Source organism: Poecile atricapillus, chromosome 2, assembly GCF_030490865.1.
Source record: "Poecile atricapillus isolate bPoeAtr1 chromosome 2, bPoeAtr1.hap1, whole genome shotgun sequence".
Taxonomy (NCBI): Eukaryota; Metazoa; Chordata; class Aves; order Passeriformes; family Paridae; genus Poecile; species Poecile atricapillus.
Window position 1 is genome coordinate 106,413,522 of NC_081250.1, and position 18,511 is coordinate 106,432,032.

General features: G+C 37.8%; 1 protein-coding gene across 13 annotated transcripts in view; it reads left to right on the plus strand.

The window, feature by feature from the left end:
- GREB1L (GREB1 like retinoic acid receptor coactivator) overlaps window positions 1–18,511 on the plus strand; it is a 130,995-nt gene that overhangs the window by 60,071 nt on the left and 52,413 nt on the right. For 9 of the 13 annotated variants that reach the window (XM_058830982.1, XM_058830986.1, XM_058830990.1 and 6 more), the window contains 2 exons: window positions 12,498–12,669; window positions 13,024–13,221. In XM_058830982.1, the coding sequence (XP_058686965.1) occupies window positions 12,501–12,669; window positions 13,024–13,221 (367 nt within the window). In that variant the 5' untranslated portion in view covers window positions 12,498–12,500. The remainder of the gene's footprint in view (window positions 1–12,497; window positions 12,670–13,023; window positions 13,222–18,511) is intronic. The other 4 variants (XM_058830988.1, XM_058830989.1, XM_058830991.1 and 1 more) reach the window with 1 other exon arrangement.

The window sequence follows — 18,511 nt, forward strand, 5'->3', positions numbered from 1 at the left end:
TTTGTCTAAATGAAAGGCTAATCCTTACCAAATGTTGGCAGCTATTATAGTGCAGTCAATGCAGGTCTGAAAGGACAGTTAGAGTAGAAGTGTACTTTGGGATCTCAAATGTTTATCATTTTAATGGTTCTGTAACTGAAAAGATTTCTGAAACTTTCACCCTTTATCCTAAAATTTAAACCATGAACAAAATATCTGAAAAAGCGCTAAGTAACTCTTCACTTATAATTTAAAAATCTGTTCATAAGGGAGCTGTGCCTGCCTGGTTATTCTATATTCCCTGACAAGTTTGCTTTAGATTTTCAGGGTGCTGCCTGGCTTAAAATGTAACTTCCTTTAATCTGCTAACACTTATTAATTGGCTGAAAAAGAAAATGTGGGTTTTTTTCCTGGTCCTGAGTGATTTTTAGTGTTCTTTTTTTAATGCTCATGAGAAAAAAAAATAAAGAATAGGTTTGGGGTAATTAATTCCTATAATTTGTTTAGCATTATCTTTCTTTAAAAGGACAGCTTATTAACACTTAACATTTGTCATAGAAACAGATAAGAAATCAATGTCAGAGCCAAGACCTTGTAAATAACCCGAAAGGAAATGTAATAATGGCTGTCTTCACCACAGAGGTGGTGGGGGAAGGACTGGGCATGTGGCAGAAAAGGTTCAGTGCTTTTTGTTTTCCTTTGGAAGGGGGGGTTGCTGCAAGGCATGACCCAGGGCCTCTGACTCATTGGCCCTACTGTTTTACGCAAACACTCGTGGTTGTGTTAGATAGAAAAAGGTACTTGGGAGCCAGTGGTGGTGGTGTTTTTATAGTGGTCAGCCTGGTGTTTCATCATGATCTTTAGAAGAACTCTATAAGAAGAGTGAAAAATAATAAACTGCATAATTTTCAAAGTGGGGGGGAAAGTAAACAAAGAAGTCGACAAGTTGATTTGGTTTATTTTTGAAAGAAACCTCCTTGCAAAATAGAGCTCTTTGTAGAGTTTAATTTTTAAACTCTTCAAAAGTACTCCATACAGATGCTTAGCATTGATTTATGTCAAGGTTAAGGCACCTTTAAACAAATAAAGTTGGGAATGGATAAACCTACTAAAATACAAATCGCCTATTAAACACGGAAGATGTTTGTATAGCATTCAGGTTGCCACAAAACTGACACATGTCCTGAAATTCTCCTGATAACCCCTTCTAAACTCATCAGGAAATGATGGCATGTGTTTGAGGGGTACACAAGGGAGCAGCCAGAGAGGATAGGGATGGAAGGTCAGGCCTTAGCTTTGACTTTCTAGGCTTCAGCTTCATGCTTTTGCAATAGGGTGGTGGCAAATGAAGAAAGGATTAAGTGATTTATTTATCAATGATACTGGTCTGGCTTTTGCTGTAGGAATTCAATGACAGGTCTTAGACTATTTTTCAGCTTTATGCCTACAGACAATAACTATCACATTTTACATATGCATCCATGTGGAATTAAGTGCTATATCTGTATAATTAATCTGCTTAGAAGAGTACATACTTGAGCTGTAATGCTTAATTTTGTTTGAAACTTCAGGATTTAACTACTCAGAATATGTAAAATAGGTTTAGATGTGTTAATATACTTTTTTTTTCCTTGTCTACTGGAGAAAATTGTTCAGTATTTATAAACTGTGTATTTATCAGGTGTTTGGGGTTTTTGGTTTTTTTTAAGGCTATTTTAGCTCACAGTGAGAATTTTATGCATAGCATTTGTATTCTACTGTGGCGACAGTCACAGAAAAATATTTTGAGCACTAGTTTCTTGAGTGCCAGGATTTACTGGAAATTTTATATGCATGCCATTAAGAATGCATAGTACCTTGTAAATATTCTGTATTGCTGACTCATTAAACCATAATAGCAGCTTTGGGAATCAAGATTGCCTGTGCTAGCATGTTTACGTTGCACGTAAATTAAGTCCAGCCTGTAAACATCATTAAGATTTCAGGGAGAAAAATAGAGAAGCACATCTAATGCCTCCAACAAGTCAAATATTTTATTACAGTTTTTTCTTCATGTAAGGCATAACCCCCTATTACACCCCCCCCTCCCCCAAATTTGTCATAGTGGCTGATGAGTTGCATTACAGAACAATATAAAGATTAGAAATTGAAAATTATTTCCTTCTCCTATTAAGTATTAATAGTATGTGATTTTTAATTTTTGGATTTCTGTCTTGAATAAAGATAAAGGTGGATTTTTTTTCTAGACCAGAATGGCATTATATAAATGTCATTTGTGGACATTTATCCCACAAATAACTTTTGAGATTCCTAAATATCTAGAAAAGGTAGCTTGAGTGTCAAAACTCTTATTTTTTAGCCATATCCCTGGATATGGTGGTCAAATGTTCTGTTGATTGCCTGTTTCTTGCAAATTTCATCCTAACTAAAATATGGGATATTGCAGATGGACCAACAGTGATGTTCTCAAAAAGGTTGATCTCAAAAAGGGTTGGCTCTGGTAATTTCAGAGATTCTGGACAGAACTTTGTTTATTTTACAGAAGAATTTGTGGTATTCTGGGGAGGGGAGAAGGTGGAGTCAGCTTTGACACATGACAAACACATGTGGAAAAGGAGAAGGAAGAACTCTACAAAGCACTCTGCACTTGGAAGTTCATTTCCACTAAAATTATCTTTGAGAAATTTGGACAGTTTTCCACCAGCAGGGAAGTTCCAAAAAGTGTCTGAATGGTATTAAATTGGCATAACTTGTGGATTTAAGCTGATTGATATGGTTTTGACCTATAGAGGGTTTTCTTTTCCGTTCAGAGCATTGTTTTTTGTGTAGAAATGGCCATGAAAGCAGCTGGCTTTGCTGTGCTGGTCTTTTCTTGTCTCTGCATCATGGGCTAAAAGTGACTGCAGAAATGTTAGATATCCCTCTCTATCTAGTGACTACATGGGAGCTTCAGATAAGAAAAATCTTCTAAAACATATTTTGAGTCAAAAAGAGCAGAAGCATGATCATTTTGACTTATTTGAAAATGGTACTTTTGGAAGAGCTGTGCAGGTACTTGCTGTGACGGAACTTGACAAACATTTTGACACAACCCTCTGTGAAAGAAGAGGGGCTCATTTCCACCTTTGCTGGTTCCTTTTTAGGGATGACTAAGCCTTGTAAAACCAAGGAGAACTCTTGTTCAGGCTTGCCTGTTTTCAAACTGGGCTCTATAGAGAAAAACATTCCTTTTTCAGAGGATGTGAGGAACCAACAACTTACCTAACCTTCTATCCAAGTGCATTAGTGAAGGCTAGTTTAATTACTTAAGGCTGACTTTATTTCTTCTTGATTAAATTTTATTTTTTAATCTATAAATCTGTGTTAGGGATTGTTTTAATGATCTATCTAAAGAGGGAGAGGAACAAAACTTGATAGTGCTTTTGGCACAATTAAGTGTTTTACAAGTGAAGGAGAAGGGGGAAATGCCATGTGTGAGTCACTTGGATGCAGGGTGTTATCCTTTGTAGAGAGTCAAACACACACTTTGGCTGCAAAAAAAAAAAAAAATTTTTTTTTTTTTAATTAGTAACCCTGAAATTACTTTCAAGTTGCATATTTGAAGAAGTGCCATGGTATATCCCCACTTCTACCAACTTCAGGGGAGAAAAAAGTTTGATTGCATCAAAGGAAAGGTTGAAGTCAACAAAGTTTTACTCCAGTGCTTTATTTTTAGCCTGTTGCAGCTGTCAGAAACCAGAACATGCATCAGATAAGATGAATACGGTGGAAAAAGAAAGTATTAAGTGGGTATTTGTGAAGAACTGGGTCATCTTTGTTTGGAAAGTTTTAAGAGCCAATGTAATCTGTATTACCATTATGCCTATTATTCAGAAAGTTTTATTTTTATTAGTGTCAGTTTGTATGTGTTTCAAGAACTGAGAACTTTCAGAACCACTAAAGTCTCTGCTAAATGAATAACGATCTGTTTATATTGCTTGGCAATAAAAATATCTTTGCCTTTCTTATTTTGCAGCACTTTCATATGAGAAAACTTTAAAAAAAGAAAATAACATGGGGGAAAACATTTTTATTGTAGATATACATATCCAAAATGATCTTTATAAAGGATTTTCTTTTTAATGCTGTACAGTCTGATGTTTTAATGCTGCTGAGTCTGATGTTGTCATGAATCCATGTAAATGGATTGCATTTTAGCCTTTATTTTCTGTATCTTAATAGTGAAATTTTTTGCTGTTTTCATATCAAGTACTGTCATCTTGGTGAGTAGTCTTTAAAAATGTCAAGCATAAGTTCCTATACAAATGGTGCCTTCTGCGTACAGTAACTAATTAGCATGAACTGTGACATTTAAAACTTAAAATTTTGCAGCCCAGTGGCTTAAGGATTTACAATAGTTTACATACATAAAATGTATACTATATAAATGTATGCTAAGCCATAGTGCACAGTCCTACTCCATTGTTGTCCTGTTGAAGGCAACACCAGGCAGGTGAATATGTGCTTACAATACTGAGTTCTGAAAGCAGTTCAGGAGAACTGGTGTAGAGACAACTTGCAGGAAAAAAAAGAAACACAAACAAGCTGAACAAATTCAGCAGTTGGAAATCACTTCAATATCATTAGCTTCATATAGTGATCTTTGTTAGTCCAGTTGTGTTGAAGAGTTGGTCACAAAATCAATTGATAAGGCATTCCAAGTATGCCTGGGATTGTAGGTGAAGTGCTCAGCTTCCAGGTGCCCAGTCCTAAAGTGTTTGTTAGATGATCACCCCTTTCATTTTCATGAGCAGTGTTTCTTTTTATGGCATTACATGGCTCTTTTGAAACACTGGTGACTTTGTCTTTCAGTTTCTCAAGATAGAAGCAACTGGAAAAAAACAAACAAACAAAAACATAATTCATAGAAGTCAGCAATTAGTGATAATTATCAGCATTAAAACACAGACTTGTGTTTATTCAGAAAGACCATTCACTGAGCTTCCCAGTCATGGAATTTATTTTTTTTTTTATGGTGAAATACATTACACAGTGTTCTGTTGAAATGAACATTAAATCTTCATTACAAACAAAGCTTTAAATTAACAGGTGCTTCTGAGAAGATAGTTTACTGCATAGGTTTTTGTAAACTACATAAATAGATTTTAAATCTCTAATGCTTCTGAATAGTTTAATCGGTAATTACCAAATATAGTTGTTAGCTAATAACTTAGTATAAGATCTGTGTATTAACAGACTATATGTTGTTAGTGAATGACTGAACACTTATGTATAAGAAAACTATATAAAAATAACAAAGTTGCTATTAAAATATATTGGCTTTGGGAACAGTTACTGCTTTTGAATACATTATTTGAGGAACAAATTTGTCCTTATTTTATTGTATTAATTGCTTACATACTATATTAATTTTATCTGCTGTGTTATTAAGAGTGGTAGCTAAATGAATTCATAGAATCATAGCATGGGTTGAACTGGAAGGGACCTTCAAGACCATCTAGTTCCAACCCCAATGCCTCACTGCCCTCATAGTGAAGAATTTCTTCCTATTTCTTACTGTGAATCTATCTTTAAAGCCATTTCCCCTTGTTCTATCACTCCTTGCCCTTGTCAAAAGTCCCTCTCCAGCTTTTTCCTAGGCTTTTCTATTGAAAGAGAAGTGTATCCCTTCTCTTAAGGGTGCATAGTAATGTTCCTTTTCCTATGCATACTGTGAAAGGTCCCTGCAGCCTAAAAGAATTAAGTCCATATTCTACAAATTTATTTAGGAAACCCTAAAAAACCTCCACAGTAACTTAAAAAAAAAGCTTTACCGTTGGAGTAGGTTAAATCCACAATATTAACTCCTGAAAGCTTTTATATGTTTTCCTTCATCTGCTTATTGCATGTGCTTTTTGAGGAAATGGCATCAAATGAAGCCTGGAACATGCTTAATCTTAAATCACCTCAGTCCTCACTAGAGGAAGTGCACTGTCTGCACCAGTTTTCCTCTCACTGTATTGTAGGAGTTTAACCTCTCTAGAATGCAGCATTTTTTTTCCCTGAGTGGGAGCCATAACCTGGAGAACAGTAAAGCCAGTGCCATTTTGTAAAAGTTGACTTTAGCTCAGCTTGCAGTGACTCCTGTACCATTGTGTCTCTCCATGTATTCTGTGTTTGATCGTGGTTGTAAACTGCTCTTTGTGCGCACAGCTCTGTGGGTAACACTGCTAAAAAGAAGTAAAGAGACATTTCAAACTTGAGGTAAAAGAGATGAGCTGGTGTTTCAGTTGCTGTTTCTGGGTCGTTTTTGCCAGCCTCAGTGTTACATCACTGCTGGTTCATTCTGTGAAGCTGAAAACTCCCAGGTCATCGAATTTCCACAAATGTAATTCAGACCTAATTTTTGCAGCACTTGGGGATGATTTGAAGTTGGTAGCTTCATGCATGTAAGTTCAACTTAGTAACAGCATGCTGTATCCAGGTGTTAATTTTACCTTTAGTGTGTTTATTGGTTTGTAGGCTGATCCTGAGGACTGTAGGAATAGTCTTGGGGTGGAAGGGATGGAGCAGTAAGGGCATGGCAGTCTCTGTATTAAGACCACTTGTGATTTGCTTTCTGTTTGATGTTGTGGGGAAACAGCTGCCTTCTTCCACCATTGCACTGATTGTATTTAAGTGGAAATTACTCTGTATTAGGCTTTCTCCCAAATTTGCCCTAAACCAAGACAACCAACCTGCATGTGACTCTGTGGTATATGCATTTTTCTGTCTCTGTCCAAGGAATTGCCCAAATCCCAGATAATCTGATGCAATGCTTCAAGTACAGATGCCATTAATTGAGCAATAAGAGAAATAACCTCATCAGGGGAAAAAAAAATTGTTCTTGATCCTTCCCATTACTCTTACACAGTAGTGGCAACATTAGACTGAAAGATGAGACTCTAAATGGTACTGGATGCAAAAAATATTTTCTTAAAAATAAAAGGAAAAGTAAAGATGAGAGGAAACTGCACTGTAAATAGGGTAAATCCAAACTAATAATTATTTTTTATTGAAAGACATTGTGAATGAGTTATTTATCTGTCACTTGCTACATAAGATTGTAAACTCTTTTACAGTTGAGTTTGAATATCCCTAATGAAGACAAAACAGGGTAAGAATCTCAAGACCTTGAAAAGACTGTGAGGGGGGAAAAAGGGTTGTGGTTATGAAGTAAGACTTCTGTTCCACCTCACAGTCTTGTTTTGAGTCACACATAAGTCTTCCTCACTGAATGCTACAATTGATGCTGTACTTTTGAAGTCTTCACTTTTAATGTGTGTATATACTTATTATTGTCATTATTACCTGACATTCTTTCTGCTGTATTCATGTTCAGGATACATCCTAGTGATGCTCTAATGGGAAAAAAATAATACTCCCAGAACATGACTAATGTAATGATGTAAACAATCAAAAACACTAACTGTACCTGAAACAACCAGTTCAGTTATTCTGCAACACAAATAGATGCCTGGTCTCTCTTTGCCTGAGATAACCCTTTGAGATACAGAAGCTGTGCTGGGCCTGGCAATGCCTTTGTGGAGGAACTTGCTTTCTTTTCCTTTGAAGAGAAACTTTTCTGTGGGGTAGGCCAGATCAGAAGCCAGATTATGTGTTTTGGAGAACACAATTACATTATTAGGTTAAACACAAAGTAAGGACTTGATAGAGCTGACTTAATGGAGGGTGTTTGCATCAGATTCATCATTCGCTATCAGGTAATTGTGAAATTGCTTTAAGCCATAACAACAACACTCACCCCCACCCTCATCCTCCAGTTCGGTTCCTCTCCTTTAAAGTCCCTGGGGTCATGACCCACCTGGAGGCCAAATATGTGGTATCTGGTGTACTGAATGATCTGATTATATTTTTACTAGCAGAGCCTTCAACTCAATGTGCAGTTCTGGCTCCCAAGAGTTATTGAGTAATGATCCACTTTTCAGAGGTGACTTGTTTATTTTTTTGGGTGTTTTTTTAATGTAAAGAAGCATAGTCACCTATTTTTTTTTAATCTAAAAGTGAGTAGTGTTTACTGTACTTACACACTGCTGGACCTGGGCTCTGGTTTTTCTCAAACATCCCATGTCATGTTTCTGCAGAGATCTTTTGAAATCTGGGTGACCATATGGAACAAGATTATTTGCTTGAATTGACAAGGTCTTTTTGTAAATTCAGCTTCTGGGTTTGAAGGAGTGACTAGAATTTCCCTGAGTCCTTCACCACACAGTTAAGTGATGCAGTGTTAAAATCAATTCTCTTTGAAATTTTGCTTTTGTTATTTCCATTTCTGTCTGCTTTGATAGAAGCTCATGTTAATTGTAGTTTTGCTTTCTGCAATGAATGCCCATATTAATTGTTTTATTAAAAGCTGTAGTAATAATCCTCCTTTACCTGTGGTCAGGTTAGAGGAATTGCACAATTGCCTTGTTCATGTATCTTTGTAAGGAGACAGATTGAAATGTGAGGCCTGCCTTCCAGCTCTGTTGTTAGGCAGTTCTCTCTCCAGCAAATCTCATGGTTAATCCTCTAGTTCGATGATGGGCCACTGCAAAGGCGACTTGAAGTGGGTTTAGTAAATTTGCTTTGAAGAAGCACAGCAACAATGAAGATGTGCTGGGTGGTGCCTTAGTATCTGAATCTTTTCAGAGAAGAACGCTGAGAGTGATAGAGCCTGGAGGTGGGGATGATCTAAATTTTAGGAAATTCCCCTTTTATTTCATGTTTTCTTTCAGTTTTAATTTTGAAATTATTCAATTCTGATAATGTCTTCTAGTAAGTTTTAAGAAAATGAAATAAAATTCATCTGGGTACAGTGGGAGAGTTGTTGAGGTAGAGGGGAAGCCTTAGAAGGACTCTGGCCAAATTTAACCTCCTTCCTTGGTAGGGTGGTGGGGAAGGAAAAAGTATAGCAGCTAAATACACATACACTTTGCACATACTAACGTTCTGTAGAGTTCAATCCAAAACAGACCCTAAAAGGTTGCCACGAGAAGTAGGCAATTTAAGGATTACACTGGTATCCATCCAGTGGTTCAGGTAAAAATAAAGGTGAGGGCTGGAATACTGAATTAGAGATGTGCAGATTAGGTTGCTCATTGCTGGGAATCCAACCAGCTCTGTGCTGAACTAGCTACAATTAGTGTGCATGTAGATGTGGAAATAATTATTTACCCTCTCATCAAAGCTCCTGCCCAGTGCAAATCTCTCGGTGCACCTCCAGCAGAGTTCCGTGACATGTTGCTGGGTGGGGAACAATGGACACGAGGGTGAGCCCCGATGTGCCAGAGCTGGCAGCATAAAAACAGGTTTGTGAGATCGGGGAGGAGCTCCTGAGTCAAGTCCAGCTCTGTTTTCTCTCAGTTGCTGTGTCAGATCGGCTCAGATGAACTCAACAATGGAATGTCTTTCCCACATCCTCCCAAGCTCACTGATGCATCAGATGGGCAGAATTTTAAGGAAATCTTTTCTTAATTTCACAATAGAAAGAAAAAGGGGCTGGTTTGTTTTATTTTTACCAAATGACCTCATTTGGTAAATGAATGCTGGATAGACATATTATTTGGGTAACATTTTTAACTATGAGCATTAATTTAGTTATGTTAAATCATTGGCTTTGGTCATATTTAAATGCAGACATGGCAGCCACGTGTCTTAATAAGAGAAATGTTCTTTGGTTTTCGTGTTTCGGTTTGGTTTTTTTTGCTTCCCTTTAAATTCCATCACTTTATTTTTCCTCCAGGCTGTGCTGCCTCCTCAAGCCCCCTCAGCACACTTGAGCCCATTTAAAGCACATTCTCCTGTCTCCTCTGCTGCTGCTGAGGTGTGCTCACTGGAGCCTGCCTCCCATTTACACTGCGAGTAGGAAAATTAACCATTGCCTAATTGCACCAGGCACTTAAGGGTAGAATCAAGTGCAGGAGCACTAAGGAGTTACTGCCTTGAATTGGTGCTCCTGGCTTTTGGGGAGGCTGGATCAGGACGGCACAACCTGAACCAGGCTGTAGCCCACTGTTTGAGGCTCCTGCCACCTCCTCTCCCCTGCAGAAGGAAAAGCCCCTGCTCTGTTGAACTCCAAATGAGGCCCAGCTGCCCTAATGGCCTCAGGCAGTGTTAGGAAATCAGCTGCCCGTGCTGTTCTCCAGGGCTCCCAGCTTCCTCAGCCCGGCAGGACCCATGGCCACTCTGCCCCCGGTACCTCTGCCTGCCCCATCTTGCACAGGCGCATCCCTGCTCTGCTTCCACCCTGCAGGGACCAGAACTCTCACCACCTGTGCTTCCTCAGCTTTTCTTTGCTTGGCGTTTCCACCAGCAATCTTGTTTTCTCTTGGCAAGCTAAAAACATCCTCTGGTAACATTAACCACCTTTCTCAGGTATAGCTGTGACAGTCTCCATCCACAGGCAAGTCTCCTTGTACAGATGCCACGGAAGCAAACCTAACTGCCAGCATTTTTGCTGTGTGTGTGCTATGCTTCATTAATAGCTTCCCATCAAAATTAAAATAGTTGTCATAGATTTTATACAACAGGTAAGCTGTAGAAAATATGGAGAATGAACAGATTTCACGCAGATGTTGTGCTGTGGGAATTGAAAATTTTCTGATTCATGAAGGTTGATTCATTTTCATTATGGTGTTTTGATTAAAGTCTTTTCATTTGAATATATTCCTGAAATCTTACTTTAAACACACCATAACTGACATAGCAGAAAAATTAAATTTTATTGCATGAAATTTAATAATAGTCTGTCATGATTTCACTTATATTTATGGAAGTATCATCACTGGTTTCAGTAAATATTTCAATCACTTAGCTGATATCCATTAATTCTTTTTTTTAAAGGCACCTCACAGGCTTTAGCTTACTGCAACCTGCTTCAGTGTAATTTTTTTCCCTAACACACTTTGTAGCTGTGGGTTTGTACATAGTCCCTACCATTTCCAAATTTAATGAAAATGGTTTCAGTAGAGAAGTGCAGTTGCCACAAAAATAATTAAAAGCCAGTCTAAGTCAGAGATAGGGAATTACTTTCCCAAAGCTGCAGAAAGTCTCTGAACAGAAAACTGACCCTCTCTCCCAGGTTAGAGGTGAGTAATTTGATTTGTTTCACACCTATGTATCCAGTAGTGTAGTAATAATCAGCTCTTAGATATTTGTCTACACCAGCAGACTTCAAAGGCTGCTGGAAGTGGCTCTCATGATTATTGCCCTTTTACAGGTGGCCCTGAGGACCTTGAGCAACCCAATGATAAAGCAGGAGTGGAACTGTAGGTTTTCAAAATGCCAACTTATCTTCTTGACCAAGGTCTTTTCCTGTTTGTAGGACTAGGTGACATCTAGTGAGGGGAAGAACAAAGATAATATTATAAGGTTTTATACTTTTGTGTCTGTTGATTTAACTGGGGAAAACTCTTCTCTATTGAAATAAATTTCTCTGAAAGTTCAGCCTTGTGTTCTGAATATTGGAAAATATTAGATTGCTGTTTCTTTGTAACAGATGCCATTTGGCAAAGTGGAAAATTTAATATTTCAGTGAGTCTCCCTTAGCTCATTTTAAAACCTTCCATGGCTACTCTGTTAACTAAATGTTTAAATTTGAGGGTCCATATCCTAGTCCATATCCTAATGTAACGGTCTATGGGCTGTGTGATGCCATCCAAGGAGAAGAAATAGCCTGTTTGTGTTTGAATATTGGATTAAGCTCCTACATTTGTCATAGACACAAACAAAAAAAATTTATTGTTAAAGCAGATATTTAAATGATTATTATCACTCTATGAGTGTAAAGCATAATTTCAAATAAAGACATCTCACGCATTTGCTGAATGTGGCTTAGAAGTTATTTATTTCTCTCTTCTTTTTGTATATCTTTTATTATAAGAGTATAATTACATGTAAATCACATGTACTACATAGAAGACAGGAGATGAAGAAATAATGAAAAGACAGAGAAACTGACCTTCCATGTAATTTTCATTAATATGAGCAAGAGCAAAAATGCAGGTTATTGGATGTCTTTGTGTAAGGCTTTTCTCTAAATATGGCATACTGACAAGTGAAAAATCCTGTAAACACACACTTTGACAAAAACTGATGAAGCCCTACTTGATATTTTAATTTTATTTTGTTATATACCCTTCTGTATTCTGTCCTGAATATCCTAAAAAGCCCCAAATAATAATGGTTTTATCTGCCCTCTATTAATTTTTTATGCCAAGCAGATTCTTGAGGCTCATGAGAGGCCACATATGCAGAAGACACAGAGCAGTGTGCTGGAAACATGCTAAAAGCTTAGTGGAACAGAAGGATGCAGTCTGCCAGACTGAGAGAGAAACATGAGCATGCAGTGCTAGTTAGAGATGCTGTTTCCACAGCATATTTTCTTGCTAGCTTTATATCACTGTCATGGATGATAGTGAGACCTCTGTCTTCATTTGTAAATTCTCTGTGCATGGACGTTCCCATCCCCTTATCAGCTGTTTCCTTTGTGTTTTTAGATCATGGGGAATTCATATGCAGGGCAACTAAAATCTGCTCGTTTCGAGGAAGCTCTTCATAACTCCATAGAAGCTTCTCTGCGATGTAGCAGCGTTGTTCCGCGGCCAATCTTCTCACAGCTGTACCTGGATCCTGACCAGCCTCCTTTCCTGCCGGAAGGTAACCGTGAAAGTATGGCACGTTTCAGTTGTTTTTCTCTGTGTGAAAAGGGTGGGGTGTGTTTCCTTTAAACAAACAAACAAACAAACAAAAAACAACCAAACAAACAAAAACCAAAAAACCAAAAAAGAACCCCAAAAAACCAAACCAAATAAAAAAAAACCAAAAAAGCCCCACAAAACTGCACAGCAGTTCATTGTGTGACCAAATCTGAATTTTGGGCATCATTAAGGGGAAAGAATGGCATGCTGGTTATCTTAAAGGGAGATAGATGTTGTATTAAAAGCAGATACTGTTGAAAAAAATTATTTTTGTGTTATTTTATTTTTATTATATTTTATTATTTTTTCTATTTTTATTCTTCAGATGTGAAGCCAAAGGTAGAAGAGTTGGATAAAGAGTTAGTACATCGCTATTCACAAAATGGAAACCTGGACTTTCCTACCAACCAAACTGTTAATGAAATGGAAGATGAAGACGAGGATGAAGACATGTCAGATTCAAGTAGTCCACCAATCCCATACTCGCAAAAACCTGCCCCTGAAGGCTCTTGCACTACTGATGGTTTGTGTCCTTTTTTTTAACTGTATGATCTCCACAACTGATTCTAATGATAATGTGCCCTCTCTACAGTTACAAATTCTTGAGCTAGAAGGTCTGAAAATACAGTTTTTAGTCGAATCCATAGATCTGGCAAAATATAGATTAGAAGAACTTGTTTGAGGACATAAAGCTTAATGTATCATTTGAAAGCAATGTCGAGGACTGGCTGTGGCACTTCATGAGTTTCTGAAAGCCCTTTTTTGTCTGTGGTTCTAATTGATTCACTGTCCTCAAAGAGGTTACCTGAGATGGCATCAGTATGGCTGGTTCTCAGTCTATCCCTAAATGATTCTCAGAAACATCAGCAAAGCTGGATTTAGTTGGTTCCATGGACAGAAGGAAGAGTTTGGAAAAAGAGAATGGGAGGACACTTAGTGTACTTTCTGCTTCTGAGGTGATAAGAAGGTTGGTAGTAGAAGCTTGTTTGTTTTGTCCCCATGTCCCTGCTGGCCATTGCTTCCTTACCCTGAGCTGTCCTGATTTGTTGTTGCTCAAGATGAGCAAAATTGTTGACCATACTATATTTGTTTGGGTTTAATAAAGTTAGAACCAGGTCATGCATGTACCTACTTGGCCAAAGAAAAAATGATGTGATTGCTTAATCTTATCCCAAAGTTGTTCTATTCTGAAGGTTTAACTTCCTCAAAAAAGGAAGATCTATTCATATTTATTAGCTGTGCTTCTTGTTAAAACATCACCCTTCTGACTTCAGACACCTGAAAACAAAAACTGTTCCCACCAGGTCTAAATGCCCTTCTTGATATTCTATTCAATATCCCCCTGAATCATGGAATTCCTTGTTCATCAAAAAATGTAATTTGTAAAATGATTTTTTACCTCACTGAAGTATCTGGTTGTATGAAATGATAGAATTAAGGACCAGTGCTGGTAATTCTTTGACATTTCTGGGGGACATTAGTGGCATGTGTTGTCATCTTTGCCTTTTCCACTTCCAAATGCAGCTCACACAAGCATGTTTACCCTCTGTGACAGTGTACTGCCCATTCCCTGTAGCACAAAGAACAGAGGGGCTGGCTGGCTACTGTGAAAAGATGGGGAATATTGTTGGGAGAATTTGTTATTCACACAGAAGTGTGGTTTTCTGTTCTTCGAAGGCTTGTAAATTTGAAGGAGGACAGAAGGAAAAAGTATGAAATTATGTATTCCTTGGAAGGTGTTCTCAGTTGAGGACTGAGTAGTGTCCATGAAGTGTCAATAAAGCCTGCAAAATCTCCTGTGGAGAGCAGGAGCAGTACCTTTTTCACTTCATATATTATATGTATGTAATATTAAATTTCTTAGTATGTCCCAGAAAAATTTGACCTTTCAGGGGCAATTCTGTGTTTTGATTTTTATCTATAAGACTTTTATGATCAAAGCACTCTAAAAGAAAGTTTTGTATGTTACATCTGCAGAATTTTAGGGTTGTTCATTACTCATTTTTAAGTTTACCATTCTGAGTTTACAAAATCTGCCTTACTTTTTTAGATGTTCTCAGGGAACTGATTTAAGACAGCAGTGTCTTTGTATCTGGAAAAGGAAAGGAAAACATTTTTTTCCAAATACTTCTGGTGATCTGTTAGGACAGTTTTACATAATTGTTTAAAATGCCCTGGTTCCCAAACATTCACATTGCAGACCATATCTCAAGATATTAATCTGATAGCTCATCTTTCATCTCATGAGTATGCCTTCCAGAGATGTAGGACAGGATCTTTGCATCCCTTATCTTAGTTATTTAATTGCAAAGGTAAATAACATTATGAAGATGTTAAACAATACTGATAGACCACTTGGACTCACTGTGTTTGGATACTTTAAATTAAGCATGTATTCGATTGTTTATCCAAGAGCAAAATATTGGTACTAAAACCTGCAGTTCATAGCCCTGCTTGCTGTAAAACCTGTTTCCCACCTTTTGGAACAGGTGGGATGAAATCTTTTTCCCTTTAAGGGGGTACCTTTTTCCTTTTAAGGTGTTTGTGCTGTTTACTTTTCCTGAATTCAGGATGTGTGCCATAACCATCATATTATTTTCTGTTATGACTTGTTCTTTTGTTCAGATGCATTTGCCAGTTACAGGGATGCAGAAAGTAAATCTTAATGCCTTTAGTTGTCAGCTAAAAAAAATAAGTGGCTCACAAGTGAGATTGTTGGAGGTTCTTTCTCAGCTGGTTGTAGTATTAGATCTCTTAACTCTCCTTAACCCATTGGAAAGAGCAACTGCAGTTGCCACTGAGCCTTGCTATTTATTAGTCATGAAAGTAATTCACTTATTTTCAGGGGCTTTGGGGGGGCTTTTTTTTTTCCTGCTCAACACAAATTTTTGTAACTAAAGCTTCTATGAATACAAGAAAACTAATTTATTTGTTTTCACACAGGTACCTCAAATAAGCAACAAAATTCTTGCATTAGCAAGAAGCTGTTCTGAACCACTTGCTTGCTCGCTGTAGCTTTAAAAGAGTCTGCTTCTAATTTGTGGAATAACATTCTATGCAAGCTGTGGGAAACACAATAGTATCACCTTTCTTTTGTTAGCAAATCCTCAATTTACCTGATGCTTAAAGAAAGGCCAAGGTAGTTTCAGAAGCAATTAGGTAAGCAGGTACTTAACACTTGATCAGTTACTGTGAGGTTACAATAGAGAGTGACAGTGACCCCTAATTCATATGTAATTCCTGGAAGCTAATTCCTTATGCAAATACCCCATTTATTACAGTGCAGCAAGGGGCTGGTACCCCACATGGAAACTACTTCTTACAGTGGGGAAAGGGAAGATAGATAGCTAGACATTTCATTTTTAAGAAGATTCTAGCATTTGTGGGGATACATTTTCAGGAAGATGGGAGTGGGTTACTTTAAATTGTAGTGATGTTAGAGAATGCAAATGTTCTTCTCAGAAGCAAAAACTGGTGAATTTTCTTTTAAAGAAAGGAAGATGTAAAAGCTGTTAGTATTTTAATTTTTTGGTGACTGCTCCTGATATTTGCAAATCTTTAATCAAAATATAAGCGTTTGTTCCTTATTTGAAACAAAGCTGAGATCCTGTGAGAACATATTGAGCTTTTTTAAAAGTAGTTCAGCAGTTCAGCTTTGGACTTTTGCTTTTTGCTTTTTATAATTACATGTCGATAAAAGATTTCACAAAGAGAACTTGATTTTGTTTACTGACTCATGTTATCTTTGTGCTTAGATTTTCATAAAAGGTACACAGGTAAATTAAAGTGCCATTCTTTCTTCTTTAGAGGAAATGTTTTACTGCTGTTGGACATAGAAATGTAGGTGCCAGCACAATTATAAATTAATAGCTATGAAATGTAAATTAATTTTAAATGTTCTAAGTCTTAGACACTGACAACACAAGTTCATCTAGTACTGAAACATTATGTCTTGTCTTTCCTAATGTGGAAATTATTATTTCTAACAGATAATTAATTACCAATGCAAAAATCATGTAAAACAGAAAACAAAATAAGGTTGGGGGTCTCTGTGGTGGTTGCTAGTTAGAAAAAGACAATATAATAGAGGGTTAATTCCCCCCTTCATCTCCCCACAGTCAGTTACTTGCTTCCAAATCAATGTGTTTTGGGTGGAATTTCCTCATTCAGTTTCAAAAAGCAGCAGAAACTTAAAAGACTGCTATTCAGCCCTAAAAGTCAAGGGAGAGAAGGATAATGAAGGGCTCTTGAAGTATACCATCTGCATGTCTTTGAAGGAAAATTCAAACCTTTTACTGCATAGAAGTAAATTTGCATCCTCTCCATATCTTCTGATGGAAGTAAGTCCCAGTTATACCTGGCCAAGCCCTGCAGCCCTCCCAGATTTTCTTGTGGCAGCTGTTCAATGAGCAAGAGAAAAGCTCATGGAGGCTCTGAGGATCTGTCTGTGCTGCCTCTCTCAATGCCCACCCATCAGGATCCCTTTCCCTCTGCAGAAGGAGAGCCAGAGGAAACCATTTGGTATCAGCCCTGTTTATTGTCTCACCACCTCAGAAAATGAGGTTTTGGCAGCTGCCTGTGAGCTCTGAGCTGCTTTCTGCCATTGCAGGCAGGGGGGTAGAGATTATAAAGGTAGTGAATTTCAGCAAGATTTGTAAAGTTCAGGAGTTGGTTGGATGACATCGGTGTCCCCAAACTTAAGTCCCCTGGGGCAGCAAAGTAATTATAGCTCTCTCAGGGGCTGAACATCACAGAGGCATGTGCTGGTCAGCCAGTCTGCACATGCATACCTCTCTGATCCAGAGATGTCTGCCAGCCAAAGCAGAGGAGGATGCCAAAGGAGATTGTGAAAGGAGGGAGAAAGGGGAGCGTGCAAGGGGTCAGGGAGCACTGGATAAGTAAGAGATGATACTGGAGGTAAATGGCAAGTATTGTTTAGAGATTAGGTAGGATGCAGCATTTCTACTGTCCAGTCCTGCATATCCTAAATGATGGGAAATATTAAGTATAGTAAGATCCACAGCCTCTCAGGTAAGAGGCTGCAAATACCAGGTTCCCATGACAGTAGGCTTTTACTGGATTGTGCTTGTAAACTTGTTAAGATGTTTCTTAGGGTTCTCCTGTAGCTTCTCCCCTGTGGACTGGTGCAGAATGGTGACACACAGCTGCTCAAAGCGTAGCTGAAGTTGTTTTGCTCGTAGCCTGGATAAAGCTGAATCTTTTCTTTCACCTGGGATGTCATGGAGCACTGCTTCACTTCACTTCACTGGGACATCAAAACCCTCAAGCACTCCCAGGAGCTCAAAGCTTCTCATGTGATATTCACCCTTCTCAATGTTGTGTGCCCCTTCAGAAAGCAAGTCTGTATTGACACGCAACACTGACAACTTTTTTTTCTGCAATTCCTTAGAAAATAAAAAATCCTTCAAAAGCCTGCTGTTGGTTACCATTTGTGCTTCTAGAGGCATTTCCGAAACATTTTTAGGTAGAGACCGGGCTAGAAGCTAATTGTATAAAAGCACGGGTTGAAATCTTACTGCACTTGCTGTTTCATAATCCTTATCTACAGATTTCCTGTTTGCCCACATTGTCAGTGGGTAAATTTTCTATTCTAGATGTAAAATCGTATTTTCTAAGCATGTCAACTGCTCAGGTTTCACTGAATGCCCAAATATTTAAGGTCAGTTTTGAAAATTCAGGATATGATACCCAAGTGGCATAAACATTTGAATAAACAAATTTTATCTTGAATGTAAGGGACTTCTCCCCTGGGTTTATCTGTGACTGTTTCTTTCTAAATTACATCAAAAAGT